General features: G+C 36.9%; 1 protein-coding gene across 5 annotated transcripts in view; it reads left to right on the top strand.

Moving 5' to 3' along the window:
- CCDC187 (coiled-coil domain containing 187) overlaps positions 1-15,029 on the top strand; it is a 105,452-nt gene that overhangs the window by 71,521 nt on the left and 18,902 nt on the right. For all 5 annotated transcript variants that reach the window (XM_027869796.1, XM_027869794.1, XM_027869795.1 and 2 more), the window contains one exon: positions 3,975-4,053. In XM_027869796.1, the coding sequence (XP_027725597.1) occupies positions 3,975-4,053 (79 nt within the window). The remainder of the gene's footprint in view (positions 1-3,974; positions 4,054-15,029) is intronic.

Raw genomic sequence — 15,029 nt, 5'->3', positions numbered from 1 at the left:
TCTCCCCTCCCTACCCTTTCCCCACCCCAAGACGGTGTGCAATCTGATATAGGCTCTACATATACATTTATATTGAACCTATTTTCACATTAGTTGTGTTGTAAAGAAGAATTAGAACCAATGGAAGGAACCACAAGAAAAAAGAAACCAAAAAAAAAAAAAGAAAGAGAGCAAATAGTATGCTTCGATCTGCATTCAGACTCCATATTTCTTTTTTTTTTGGGGGGTGTGGATAGCATTTTCCCTCATCAATCTTTTGGAGTTGTCTTAGATCCTTGCATTGCTAAGAAGAGATAAGTCTATCAGAGTTAGTCATCACACAGTGTGGCTGTTACTGTGTACAATGTTCTTTTGGTTCTGCTCACTTCACTTAGCATCAGTTCATGGAATTCTTTTCAGGTTTTTCTGAAGTCTGCCTGCTCATCATTTCTTAGAGCACAGTAGTATTCCATTACATTCATATACCACTACTTGTTCAGTCATTCCCCAATTGATGGGCATCCCCTCAATTTCTAATTCTTTACCACAACAAAAAGAGCTGCTATAAATATTTTTGTACAGGTGGGTCCTTTTCCCATTTTTATGATCTCTTTGGGATACAGACCTAGAAGTGGTATTGCTGGGTCAAAGGGTATGCATAGTTTGAGAGCTCTGTAGGCATAGTGCCAAATTGCTCTCCAGAACAGTTGGATCAGTTCATAATTCCACCAACAATGCATTAGTGTTCCAATTTTCTCACATTTTCTCCAACATTTATCATTTTCCTTCTTTGTCATGTTAGCCAATCTGACAGGTGTGCTGTGGTACCTCAGAGTTGTTTTGATTTGCATTTCTCTAATCAATAGTAATTTGGAACATTTTTTTCATGTGATTATAGATAACTTTAATTTCTTCATCTGAAAACTGCCTATTCATATCCTTTGACCATTTATCAATTGGGGAATGACTTGTATTCTTATAAATTTGACTCAGTTCTCTATGTATTTTAGAAATGAGGCCCTTATCAGAGGCACTGACTGTAAAAATTGTTTCCCACCTTTCTGCTTCACTTCTAATCTTGGTTGCATTCACTTTGTTCATGCAAAAACTTTTCCATTTAATGTAATCAAAATTATCCATTTTGCATTTCCTAATGTTCTCTATCAAGATCTTATTTGGTCATAAATTCTTCTGTTCTTCATAAATCTTACAGGTAAACTATTCCTTGCTCTCCTAGTTTGCTTATAGTATCAGCCTTTATATCTAAATACTGTACCCATCTTTACTTTATCTTGGTATATGGTGTAAGATGCTGACATAGTCTAGTTTCTGCCATACTGTTTTCCAGTTTTCCCAGCAGTTTTTGTTCAATAGTGATTTCTTATCCCAGAAGCTAGAGTCTTTGGGTTTATCAAATAGTAGATTACTATAGTTATTGACTACTCTGTCTTGTGTACCTAACCTATTCCACTAATCCACCACTCTATTTCTTAGCCAGTACCAAGTGGTTTTGAGTGATTCCTTCTTTTTGATACATTTTAAGATCTGGTAAACTAGGGTACCTTCCCTTGCATTTTCTTTTCATTAATTCCCTTGCTATTCTGGAACTTTTGTGCTTCCAGATGAATTTTGTTATTATTTTTTCTAGTTCTATAAAATAATTCTTAGTAGTTTGATTGGTATAGCACTAAATAAGTAAATTAATTTAGGTAGAATCATCATTTTTATTATATTAGCTTCGCCTACCCATGAGCAACTGATGTTTTTCCAATTATTTAGATCTGACTTTATTTGTGTGAAAAGTGTTTCATAATTGTATTCATATAGTTCCTGGGTTTGTCTTGGCAGGTAGACTCCCAAATATTTTATGATGTCTACAGTAACTTTAAATGGAATTTCTCTTTCTATCTCTTGCTGTTGGGCTTTGTTAGTAATATATGGAAATGCCAATTATTTATGTGGGTTTATTTTATATCCCAATGCAGGAATTTTTTTGCTTGACTTTATATGTTTGTAATCTCTTTTGTTTTTCTTGCTTTCTCAAAGGTGGGGAGGAGAAGTAGGAAGGGAATGACTGCAGCAGAGCTGAAAATAAAATTGAATTTAAAAATTAATGAGAGGTTATAGTGAGGATTATAGAGGGGGCAATCTGCTGGAGAAAAGAGGATGGAATTGGATCTGGGGACATGTAGAAGAATTTGTTTTGGCAAAGAAGAGAAAGAGAACAGGGATACCTTTTGTATGAGATGGGGTGACAGAAGAGATAGTGGGGGAAGATATCTGAGTGATATAAGATGAGAAAAAGAGGAAAAGAGAAGAAGGAACTCTTAATGAATGGTTCCAGTTTTGCAGTATGAAGTAATGTCCTTTATCGAGGGATGGGGGAAAAGTGTGCATGGGAGACTTGCAGAGGGTTGAAAAGGTTTGGAATAGTTACTGTGGTGAGTGGAATAACGCATTGATTATGGAGATGTAAAAAGATTGTCGTGCTGCCGTGAAGGTTTAGATGAAATTATGTAACATAAATTTGTATTGGACATAGCCCAGTTTCATACTTTTTTCTAGCTCTATTCATCAGCACATGAATAGGAACAATGACAGTAGATGGCAAGACATTCCAAAGCCAGAACTTGGCAAGTCACAATAGGATAAGGGGACAGGGGACTCAAACTTAGAGGTGATAGGATTGAGTTGAACTAGTTCTCTAAGGGGTCAAGATAGGGAAGAGAAGAGAGTGTAGCCACTGCATGAGGGATAGCCTAGGAAAGAACTAAGGGGTGAAGAGATTGGAGGTCTTGGTGAAGATGAAGAATAGGAGTCGCAAAGCAGAGAAAAAGGTAGAATGATAAAATATGGCCAGATCAAGAGTATGATCATCTCTGTATGGAAGGGATGATAGAGTGAAGGAGTAGGTCATGGAAAATGAGTAGATTGAGGATGTAGACGGTTTAGGGTGTTTGAAGGGTTTTTAAGGAAGAATATATATGTTGAACCCCCTCTCATCAGGAATTGGGCTGAAGGAGAGAGACAGAGACAGATAGAGAGACTGACTATGATAGCCAGCCACTGAACTCATTGAGGATGGTAGGGAGAGAGTCCTGGGATTTGGTAGATAATAGTAACCAGAATCTTAATTAGATAATAAATTTGGATTGAATGAACTTCAACGGAGGAGAGTCTAGAAGTGACAATGGGGAGCAAAGAGTATATTGAGTCCTCAAGGAGTCAAGAAGTATCAGGAAAGGTTCAACTGTTCCTGGGTGGCCAAGGATTTCAGGTCTCAGCGAGAGCCAGAAAATGAAGGGAGTGAGAAAAGGAAAGATTTTAAATGAAAGCAAGCTTGTTAACTTCTTTGAATGGGTCTTTCAAAGAGTATAATGAAAGGGATAGGCAGCTATGGGGTGGGACATTTGAAGTTAGGGTTGAGGGAGTATGCTGACCATTGAGAAATGATTCCAGATAGATTATCAATGGCTGGATTATCAAGTCTGCTGAGGGAAGAATGTGATTAGACTGTTCAAGGCTTTCCCCTGATCAAACCTGGTGGTAGGTTTAGGGTTAGAGCTCAGTCTTTGGCTAGGGAACAGAATTTTTCTCTTTGTGAAGTTAACTGGCCTAAACAGAGATAGAACTTATGAGCTTGTTCTCTTTATATATGTGGTCTAGTCTAAGACAACTGGACTAGAGCTAACTAAAATAAATGTAGTCATTTTCAAGTTATCCTTTCCAAATTATTTCCAGAGAAGTTTTTGACTGCTTCCCTGCTTCTGCCATCTAGGTACAGTCAAACAGAATCAGGAATGCTTAAAGCCACTGGGAAGAAAACAGATAATGCATTCCAAAGGCAAATATTAGTAATTTTTTATTATCTGTGCCTCATGCTATTGACTTGAATAATTGAGATTTTACAATAAAACTAGCATCTGGAAGCCACTGTTTTTAGAATGACATGTTTGGAATGTTATGATAATTTTTGCCATTTTCACTAATTCTAGGTATCTGGGGAACAAAAGAGACCACAGCTTAATGACTGAGAAACAGCACCGAATCCTAATGGATCTGAAGCAAGAACAGGTAGGCCATTGGCAAGATAATAATACTACTTCCTCAGAGGATATCAGGAATTGGCTGTGAGGTTTCAATGCAAAGCTGGAACATCCAACACTTTTTGTTTGTGTTAAGCCTCTTACACATGTCAGAATGGTAGACGACAGCAACAAGTAGCACTTGAAGACAAAAATAAAGAATGCAACGTGATGCAGTGGAAAAAGGTATTGAATTTGAACTTAGGGAATAAATTTAGATCTGAAATCTGCCACTTAGTAACTGTGTGACTTTGGGTAAGTCATCTAACCTCTTTGAGTCTTAATTTCCTCATCTGCAGAATTGAAAGAGTTGGATTAAATCACTTCCAAGGTCACTTCAAGTTCTAAATCTACAGTCCTATAAAAATTTAGGACAATGGTATCATCCATTTGGATGACTGCAAATTCTTATTTCAGATTCTGTGATCATTGGTTATCTATAAGAAAAGGTAAACTGAATTCTGTGACTGTTAGAATTGAAGCCCATATCAGTTGTGAAAATAATGTCTAATTTGCCTTAGAAATGCCATTTGCAGATATTTTTGGTCATACTCACTGCCAAAAACTATAGAAGGATTCTCTTAAGAATTTTAATTGCATAAATCCCTCAAGAGTTGGCCAAAGGTCTTGTCTTTAAATTCCTTACCTTTTCTTCTTTCAGAAGTCTGCTTCTGTCTTCTCTTTGGTGCCCATCCTGTATACCTTCTAAGCTGAGGATCTCTCCCCACCTCCTTGGCTTAGGAAATTCAGATTATCCCTCTCTCTAGTTTCCAGCCTCAGATCTTGTCCTTGCCATGTTCTGCCTGTGTATCTTCCTTACCCTCTTGGGCCTCAGGTGACAACTGGCTGATCTGATCTATTAATTAGTGCTAATGTCAGAGGGCTCTCAGTCCACTCTGAAGACAGTCAATTGAATTGCTGTAGTCTTCTGGAGATGCCAGCCTCATTGTTGTTATCTAATCCATTATGGCTTTAATTGTGGAAATTTCAGGGGCAGGCAGAGGTAACTGAATGGCAGAATGTTGGGCCCAGGTTTTAGTTCTCTCATCTGGTACCATGTCTATGGCTCTGTGTCTTATTTCATCAAAATGAAGAGTCAGCTCTGTAGTGCTAAATATGGCCATTTGTCTATGATACTTATTTCAATATGAGAATATGGGAAAAGATATATAGGACTATATATATATATATATATATATATACACACATATATATATATAAATATATATACATATATAAAAAGAGAGAGAGAGAGAGAGAGTTGGGTAGGAGAAGACAATTAGAAGCTTTCTTTGGACAAAGTGGTTATCCAGTCACTAGGATCCTATTTTAATGATCAATGAGGGATTTTTTTCTCTGTGGCATCTTAGTGACTTAAAGAATGTGTTCCTTCTCCTGAGCAGGACCAGACTTGCTGATAATAACTGATAGTTGCTCATGAACTTTGACCTGAGGAATTTAAATGCTTTGCAAACATTAATTAAACTTTATGATGGGTCCTCTTCCTTGCTTACAGACAAGTAATTTATTTGTTTGTTGTTCCATATTTGGATCTGTTCTCCAGATCACAAAGATGAAAAATGTGACTATTGAATCTTCAGTAATTTATGAATGTATATGTATGTATGTATATATATGTGTGTGTGTGTATATATATATGTATGTATGTATATATATGTATACTATTGGTGGAAAGAAAACAAAATCATAGTTTTCCACCAACTCATGGCATAGCCCTACTGGGATAACATTGTAGATGTGGTCCATGCCCCTGCTACATAGACCAAAGAACAACTAAAATGATCATAGGTATGAGCAGATTAAAATATGAGGTTTTTTGGTCTAGTTTTTGATAGGATCTGTGATTTTATCAGTTCTGGGTTAGGGAGAAATGTTTTGGGTTAGGGAGAAATGAAAATGATTAGTATTCTACAATCTGGAGAAAAGCATGCATTCATTCATTCATTCGACAATTTAGTAAACACTTACTATGTGTGTTAGGCACTAGGAGAAATGCCAAAATAATCAGACATGCTCTCTGCTCTCACAGAGCTTATAGGCAGAGAAATAAATGGGATCAAAGCTTTAAAGACATGGTGTGAACACAGACTTGCAACCAAATCCAAGAATCTTGGGGAAGGCAGGGATCTAGTGGGTAATTTGAGAATAAAATGTGGTCTTACTTTAGCATATAATAACCTTAGAGAATTCATTCCAATCAGACAACCCTAGCCTTCCCCTCCTTTGCCCCCTTAGGTCTTCCATCAGAGACAGACCCTGAAGTTATCCTTTGTAATATTTATTGTATTCTTATTTGTTAGGGTAGTCCTCCTTCCACTCCCCACCTAATAGTCCTTCTCCCCCTTTTAAAAACTGCATTTAATGCTGTTTTTGGTGTTACCAGAGCTAGGACTAATGGTAGAGAATATTAAACAGTTGCCTTGGGCATAACACATAGGCAGAAGTGCAAGGAGAAACATTTTTGGACTTAATATTTTTTTAAAAAATGCACATCTTAATTCCAGAAAATTCCTATTCTCTACTATATAGTTATTTTGTGACAGGTCCTGTGTATTTTGGAGGCAGCATGGGTCAATGAATGAATACAGAACTGGCACCAAAGTCAGGAAACCTGGTTCATGTCCTGTCTCTGCTGCAGACTGTCTTTGTGGCCCTAAACAAATCACTTTAGCTCTCAGTGTCTCAGACAGCTTTCTAAGAAGATAAGTCACAGAGACAATGCTAACCTGCATAGGGAACTGCCTATATGAGTGAAGTCACAGGTTTAGTCTCTATCAACTCTTATCATGAAGGCTAAAGGCCTTTGATAGACAATAATATAAGGGGCACAATTTTCAGATGTCAACATACATGGTTTTCACACCTTTCCAGGACACACAAATGCCTCATCTTGGCTCTGATGAGTACTAATGCCTGTTTCATCCTTCTTTATCACATTCAGGCGGAACTTAAATACCAACAAAACATGTATGGAGTGGCTCATCAGGAGAGAAAACTTTTTTTGACACAACAAAAGAACATCCCAACAATACAGCAGTCAACAGCTCGTCTTCAACAGGAATTTCATGGTCTAGCTAGCAGACACCAGGTGAACTATCCCTAAAAATAAACACAGCGAGCTGTTGACTAAGCCTTTGCACTTGTCCTCATATCTGTATATGGAGATGGGTAAGGCTTGTATTCCCTATTTATACTCTGTTACCTCAAAAGATCAGCCCCCATGGATTAATTTTGGGCACTCCATTACTGCCACTAATGGAGATAACTCCCTTAAAGCCTTAGTTGAGATATGACCTTCATGAACTGCAGTGGTTTAAAAATAATAACCTAATGGGCACCCTCCTGGTGCTGAGCCTCTCCAAACCTGGTCCTCAGATGACAGACACATTGTCCTCATTAGGCCCATACGCAAAGTCTTTCTGGCTTGAAAGGACTTGCTGAAGCTTATACCTCAATAGCATAGCCTTTGTAAACTCTGGGCCACTTCCTGTCACAATGAGATATTAGAACAGGACTTTAGCAATAGCTTCTATTCATAAAGATAAGTATAAAAAAAAACACAGAAAAGCTATTTGTTGAGACAGTGGAAAATATTAAATTCCACCATTCTGCCTTTTGCTATTCTATACCTTCTAGGAAGTCATTCTTCTTTAGTGTAGAAAGGTTGCCACAGAAAGAGAAAGGGAGAATATGATGTTGAATCACTGATTTTATGTGAGATACTTAGCCTCTAAGCCTGAATGTAGGACTCTCCGAATCTATGTTCTAGAGTGCCATGTTGTTTTATGTACATTGAATTATTTGTGGTTGGATAGTCAAATGTCCACTAAGAAAGGTGGATCCAATGGTTCATCTTTGAGTGTATCAGCTTGCTTCTACTTCACAGTCATGGCCAGGACCCCTAACCCTGGCTTCCCAATATGCACCCCTGGACACAAATGAGGAAGGGAAGTAGGTTAGAAAATGTAGGTGGTTGTAAATGAAGTTTGTATTGTAAGGGACAGACCTCTCAAGCTTATGGTCCTCTACCCCAGATTTTTTCAACAAACATTTATTAAACACCTAAAACAATTAGCTAGAAAGCACTTTTTGAGGCACTAGGAATGTCAAGACAAATGACATAGTACTTGCTTTCAATGGATTAGTAGCATCATTTTTGTCTAAGAGGATAACACCTGCATAAAGCATAGTATAGGAGAAAGCAGTACACTAAAAACCAAGAGACCTGGGATCTAATCCTACCTGTGTCATTGGTTACCTGTGTGACATTAGAAAAGTTACTTCTTGGTTCCACTTCTGGGAGCCAACATGGTGGAGTAAGAAATAAGTCACTCTTACCCTCCCCTTACTGACCTCTGCAAGCCCAGAAAATATTGACCCAGGAAAAATCCTGAGCCAACAAAAAGAAAGGGCGCAGCAGTCTTGTAGCCCAGGAAGCTTGGGGGATTAATGGAAAAGGCCCCTCTCGTTCTGGGGGAGGGGAAGCAGTACAGGATGGGAGGCATTCCAGCAAGCCTGTGGCAAGTTCCACCTCAACATACCGGGGGGAGAACTTGAGACCCAGGTTGGTGGAGCAGGCAAATGCCAACACCAGGACCCCCTGAGAGCTTCAATACAGGCAGGCGAAGCAGTAGACACCAGTTTGGAAAACCACCACAGGCAACGGTTTTCTCCAGCAGCCAAATCACCCAGTGCCTCAGCACAACTCTGGGAAGCGCAACTCCAGGAGGCAAAGCTCCAGGCTTACAGATATTCACCAGCAGCAAAACATCCCTGTGCAAGGCCTGGGTGAGTAGGAGCCAAACACTTAAGTACAAGGCCCAGGAGAGCAGGAAAACAGGCTTGGGTAGGTGCCCCCTTTGCTCCAGCAGGAGAACTCAACTTTTTTTTTTTTTAAGTCAGGAAATAGGCAAACACCATGAACAAAAAGCAGAAACGGGCAATGACCACAGATTCTTATTATGGGGAAAAGGAAGATCAAGATACAAATTCAGAAGAGGACAACATTGTCAATATACCCATATCTGAAATCTCAAAGGGGAATATGAACTGGTCTCAAGCCCAAAAAGCCTTCTTGGAAGAGCTCAGAAAGGATTCTAAAAGTCAAATAAGACAGGTAGAAGAAATATTGGGAAAAGAAATGAGAGGTATGCAAGAGAGAGTCAATAGCTTAGAAAAGGAAGGATAAAAATTAACTGTAGGAAACAAGTCCTTAAAAAATAGAATTGGCCAAATGGAAAAGGAGGCACAAAAACTCATCGAAGAGAAGAACTTAAAAAGTAAAATGGGCCAAATGGAACAGGAGATACAAAATCTAACTGAAGAAAATAACTTGTTAAAAATTAGAATGGGGCAAGTGGAAGCTAACGACTCTATGTGAGAGCAAAAATCAGTCAAACAGAAACAAAAGAATGAAAAAATAGAAGAAAATGCAAAATACCCCACTGGTAAAAACAACTGAGCTGGAAAATAGATCCAGGAGAGACAATCTAAAAATTATTGGTCTACCTGAAAACCATGATGAAAAAAAGAGCCTGGACAATATCCTTCAGGAAATCATCAAAGAAAACTGCCCTAAGGTCCTAGAACCAGAGGGTAAATTAGTCATCGAAAGAATCCACTGATCACCTCCTGAAAGAGATCCCAAATTGAAAATGCCAAGGAATATTATAGCCAAATTCCAAAATTACCAGATCAAAGAGAAAATACTGCAAGCAGCCAGAAAGAAACAATTTAAATATCATGGAACCACAGTCAGGATTATACAGGACCTTGCAGTTTCTACATTAAAAGACTGGAGGGTGTGGAATACAATATTCCATAAGGCAAAGAAGCTTGGATTACAACCAAGGATCAACTACCCAGTGAAACTGAGCATAATCTTTCAGGGGAGGAGATGGACATTCAATGAAATAGGGGACTTCCTGATGAAAAGACCAGAGCTCAACAGAAAATCTGACCTTCAAATATGAGACTCAAGAGATGCATAAAAATGTAAACAGGAAAGAAAAAAACAACAACATGTTATTAATAAGGGCAAACTTTATATCCCTACAAGAGAAGATTACACTTGTAAGTCTTGAGAACTGTAATGTTAATATGACATTTAAAAGGAGTTAGACTTAGACAGACGGCATGGGTATAAGTTGATTATGATGTGATGGTAACATATCTAAGTGATGAAAAGGGTTGTATGAGAAAAAAGGAAAGAAGGAGGCAGATAAGGGTAAATTACATCATATGCAAAAGACACAAAAACCTAACACAGTAGAGGGAAAGAAGGGAGGGAGATGAGCATTGTTTGAAACTTACTCTCATCAGATTTGGTTCAAAGAGGGAATAACATAATCAGTTAGGTATAGAAATATATAACTTACCCTATAGGAAGTAGGAGGGGAAAGAGAAAAGAAAAGGGAGGAGGTGAATAGAAGGGAAGGGTGAAGTAGAAATGGTAAAGGGGAAGAAAAAGGAGGGGGCTAACAGAAGGGAGGGCAGACTGATAGAGGCAGTGGTCCAAAGCAAAACTCTACTGAGGGGGCAGCTAGGTGGCAAGTGGATAGATAAAGCACTGGCCCTAGAGTCAGGAGGACCTGAGTTCAAATTTGACACTAGCTGTGTGACCCTGGGCAAGTCACTTAACCCCATTGACTAGCAAAAAAAACTCAAAAAACATAAACAAAAACAAACTCTACTGAGGAGGGAAAGGGAGAAAGGAGAAAAGCATAAACAGGGAAAAATAGAATGGAGAGGAAGACACAGATAGTAATCATAACTGTGAATGTGAATGGGATGAACTCTCTCATAAAACGGAAATGGATAGCAGAATGGATTAAGAACCATAATCCTACAATATGTTGTTTACAAGAAACACATTTGAAGCAGAGGGATACACACAGAGTAAAGGTAAAAGGCTGGAACAGAATATATTATGCTTCAATTGAAGTAAATAAAAGCAAGGGTAGCAATCCTGATCTCAGGCAAAACAAAAGCAAAAATAGATCTGATTAAAAGAGATAAGGAAGGGAACTATATCCTGCTAAAAGGTACCATAGACAATGAAGTAATATCACTACTAAACATATATGCATCAAGTGGTATAGCATCTAAATTCTTAAAGGAGAAGTTAAAGGAGTTACAGGAAGAAGTAGACAGCAAACTATACTAGTCGGGGACCTCGACCTCAACCTCAACCTCCCCCTCTCAGAACTAGATAAATCTAACCACAAAATAAACAAGAAAGAGGTTAAGGAGATGAATATAATTTTAGAAAAATTAAATATGGTTAAACCCCTGGACAAAACTGAATGGGGACAGAAAGGAATATACCTTTTTTCTCGACGGTACATGGCACCTACACAAAAAGTGACCATGTACTAGGGCATAAAAACCTCACAATCCGACACAGAAAGGCAGAGATATTAAATGCATCCTTTTCAGGTCATGATGCAATAAAAATTACATATAATAAAAGGCCATGGAAAGATATACTAAAAATTAATTGGAAACTAAATAATCTAATCCTAAAGAATGAGTGGGTCAAACAATAATTCATAGAAACAATCAATAACTTCATCCAAGAGAATGACAATAATGAGACAATACACCAAAACTAATGGGATGCAGCAGAAGCGGTCCTTAGTGGAAGTTTTATATCTCTAAATGCTTACAATAAAATAAATAAATAAATAAATAAAAAATAAAAAGAAGAGAGCAATGAATTGGGCATGCAACTAAAAAAGCTAGAAAAAGAACAAATTGAAAATCCTCAATTAATTACAAAATTAGAAATTCTGAAAACCATAGGAGAAATTAATAAAATTGAAATTAAGAAAACTATTGAACTAATAAATAAAACTAAGAGCTGGTTTTAGGAAAAAACCAATAAAATAGATTAACCTTTGATTAATTTGATTGAAAAAAAGAAAGAAGAAAACCATATTACCAGCATCAAAAATGAAAAGGGTGAATTCACCACCAATGAAGAGGAAATCAAAACAATAATTAGGAACTATTTTGCCCAACTGTATGCCAATAAATATGACAACCTTAGTGAAATGGATGAATATTTACAATAATATAAATTGCCCAGATTAATGAAAAAGGAAATAAAATACTTAACCCCATTTCAGAAAAAGAAATTGAACAAGCCATCAATGAACTCCCTAAGAAAAAAATCTCCAGGGCCAGATGGATTTACAAGTGAATTCTATCAAACATTTAAAGAACTAATTTCAATACTATATGAACTATTTTGGAAAATACATGAAGAAGGAGTCCTATCAAATTCTTTTTATGATACAAATATGGTGCTGATACCTAAACCGGGAAGAGCCAAAACAGAGAAAGAAAATTATAGACCGATTTCCCTAATGAATATAGATGCAAAAAATTTTAAATAAAATATTAGTAAAAAGATTACAACAATTTATCTCAAGGATAATACACTATGACCAGGTAGGATTTATATCAGGAATGCAGGCTGGTTCAATATTAGGAAAACTATCAGCATAATTGACCATATCAACAACAAAACTAAAAGAAATCATATGATTCTCTCAATAGATGCAGAAAAAGCATTTGACAAAATACAACACCCATTCCTATTAAAAGCACTGAAGAGCATAGGAATAAATGGAATCTTCCTTAAAATGATAGATAGCATCTGTCAAAAACCATCAGCAAGCATTATATGTAATGGGGATGAGCTAGAAGCATTTCCAGTAAGATCGGGGGTGAAACAAGGGTGTCCATTATCACCACTGTTATTCAATACTGTGCAAGAAATGTTAGCTATAGCAATTAGAAAAGAAGAAGAAACTGAAGGAATTAGAATAGGCAAAAAAGAAACAAAGCTATCATGGTTAAACCCCTGCAGATAATATGATGGTATACTTAGAGAATCCTAGAGAATCAAGTAAAAAATTACTTGAAATAATAAACAAATTTAGAAAAGTTGAAGGATATGAAATAAACCCACACAAATCATTAGCATTTCTATATATTACTAACAAAGCCCAACAGCAAGAGATAGAAAGAGAAATTCCATTTAAAATTACTGTAGACATTATAAACTATTTGGGAGTCTACCTCCCAAAACAAAACCAGGAACTATATGAACACAATTACAAAACACTTTTCACACAAATAAAGTCAGATCTAAATAACTGGAAAAATATCAGTTGTTCATGGGTAGGCTGAGCTAATAAAAATAACAATTCTGTCTAAATTCTGTCTAAATACTTATTCAGAGCCATACCAATCAAACTACCAAAATATTATTTTACAGAGCTAGAAAAAGCAATAACAAAATGCATCTGAAAGAACAAAAGTTTCAGAATATCAAGGGAACTAATTAAAAGAAATGCAAGGGAAGGTGGCCTAGCTATACCAGATCTTGAATTGTATTATAAAGCAGTAATCATCAAAACTACTTGGTACTGGCTAAGAAATAGAGTGGTAGATCAGTAGAATAGCTTAGGTATGCAAGACACAACAGCCAATGACTATAATAATCTACTATTTGATAAATCCAAAGACTCCAGCTTCTGGGATAAGAAATCACTATTGAACAAAAACTGCTGGGAAAACTGGAAAATAGTATGGCAGAAACTGGGCATAGACCAACATCTTATACCCTATACTAAGATAAAGTCAAAATAGGTACAATATTTAGATATAAAGACTGATACTATAAGCAAAGTAGAAGAACAAGGAATAGTTTACCTTTCAGATCTATAGAGAAGGGAATAATTTATGACCAAACAAGAGATAGAGAATGTTATGAGATGCAAAATGGATAATTTTAGTTCCATTAAATTGAAAAGTTTTTGCTTTTTTTTATAGTCAGTGTCTCGGTAAAGCCTCATTTCTGAAATATATAGAGAACTAAGTCAAATTTATAAAAATACAAGTCATTCCCCAATTGATAAGTGGTCAAAGAATATGAACAGGCAGTTTTCAGAGGAAGAAACTAAAGCTATCTATAGTCATATGAAAAAATGTTCTAAATCACTATTGATTAGAGAAATGCAAATCAAAACGACTTTGAGATACCACATCACATCTATCAGATTAGCTAACATGACAAAACAGGACAGTGATAAATGTTGGATAAGATGTGGAAAATTGGAACACTAATGCATTGCTGGTGGAGTTGTGAACTGATCCAACCATTCCGGAGAGCAATTTGGCACTATGCCCAAAGGGCTATCAAATTGTGCATACCTTTTGACCCAGCAATACCACTTCTAGGTCTGTATCCCAAAGAGATCATAAAAACGAGAAAAGGACCCACATGTACAAAAATATTTATAGCAGCTCTTTTTGTGGTGGCAAAGAATTAGAAATTGAGGGGATGCCCATCAGTTGGGGAATGACTGAACAAGTTGTGACATATGAATGTAATGGAATATTATTATGATATAAGAAATGACGAGCAGGTAGACTTCAGAAAAACCTGGAAAGACTTATATGAACTGACGCTGAGTGAAATGAGCAGAACCAGGAGAACACTGTACACAGTGACAGCCACACCGTATGATGACTGGCTTTGATAGACTTGCCTCTTCTCAGCAATGCAAGGATCTAAGACAATTCCAAAAGACTCACAATGGAAAATGCCATCCACATCCAAAGAACTATGGAGTCTGAATACAGATGGAAGCATTCTATTTGCTCTTTTTTTTTGTCATTTTGTTTTATTGCTTCATTCTTGTGGTTCCTCCTATTAGTTCTAATTGTTCTTTACATCATGACTAATGGAAAAATATGCTTAAGATGAATGTATAAGTAGAGTCTGTTTCAGTTTGCATGCCGTTGTTGGGAGCGGGGAGAGGAGAGGAAGGGGAGAAAATTTAAAATTCAAAATCTTATGGAAGTAAATGTTGAAAACTAAAAATAAATTATTTACAAAACCAAAAACAAGTTACCTTTCTTCTCTGGGCC

This window comes from Vombatus ursinus, unplaced genomic scaffold (assembly GCF_900497805.2).
Source record: "Vombatus ursinus unplaced genomic scaffold, bare-nosed wombat genome assembly UNPS02014793.1, whole genome shotgun sequence".
Lineage (NCBI taxonomy): Eukaryota > Metazoa > Chordata > Mammalia > Diprotodontia > Vombatidae > Vombatus > Vombatus ursinus.
The sequence above is the reverse complement of the archived record's forward strand: the minus strand, read 5'-3'. Positions and strand labels throughout refer to the sequence as shown.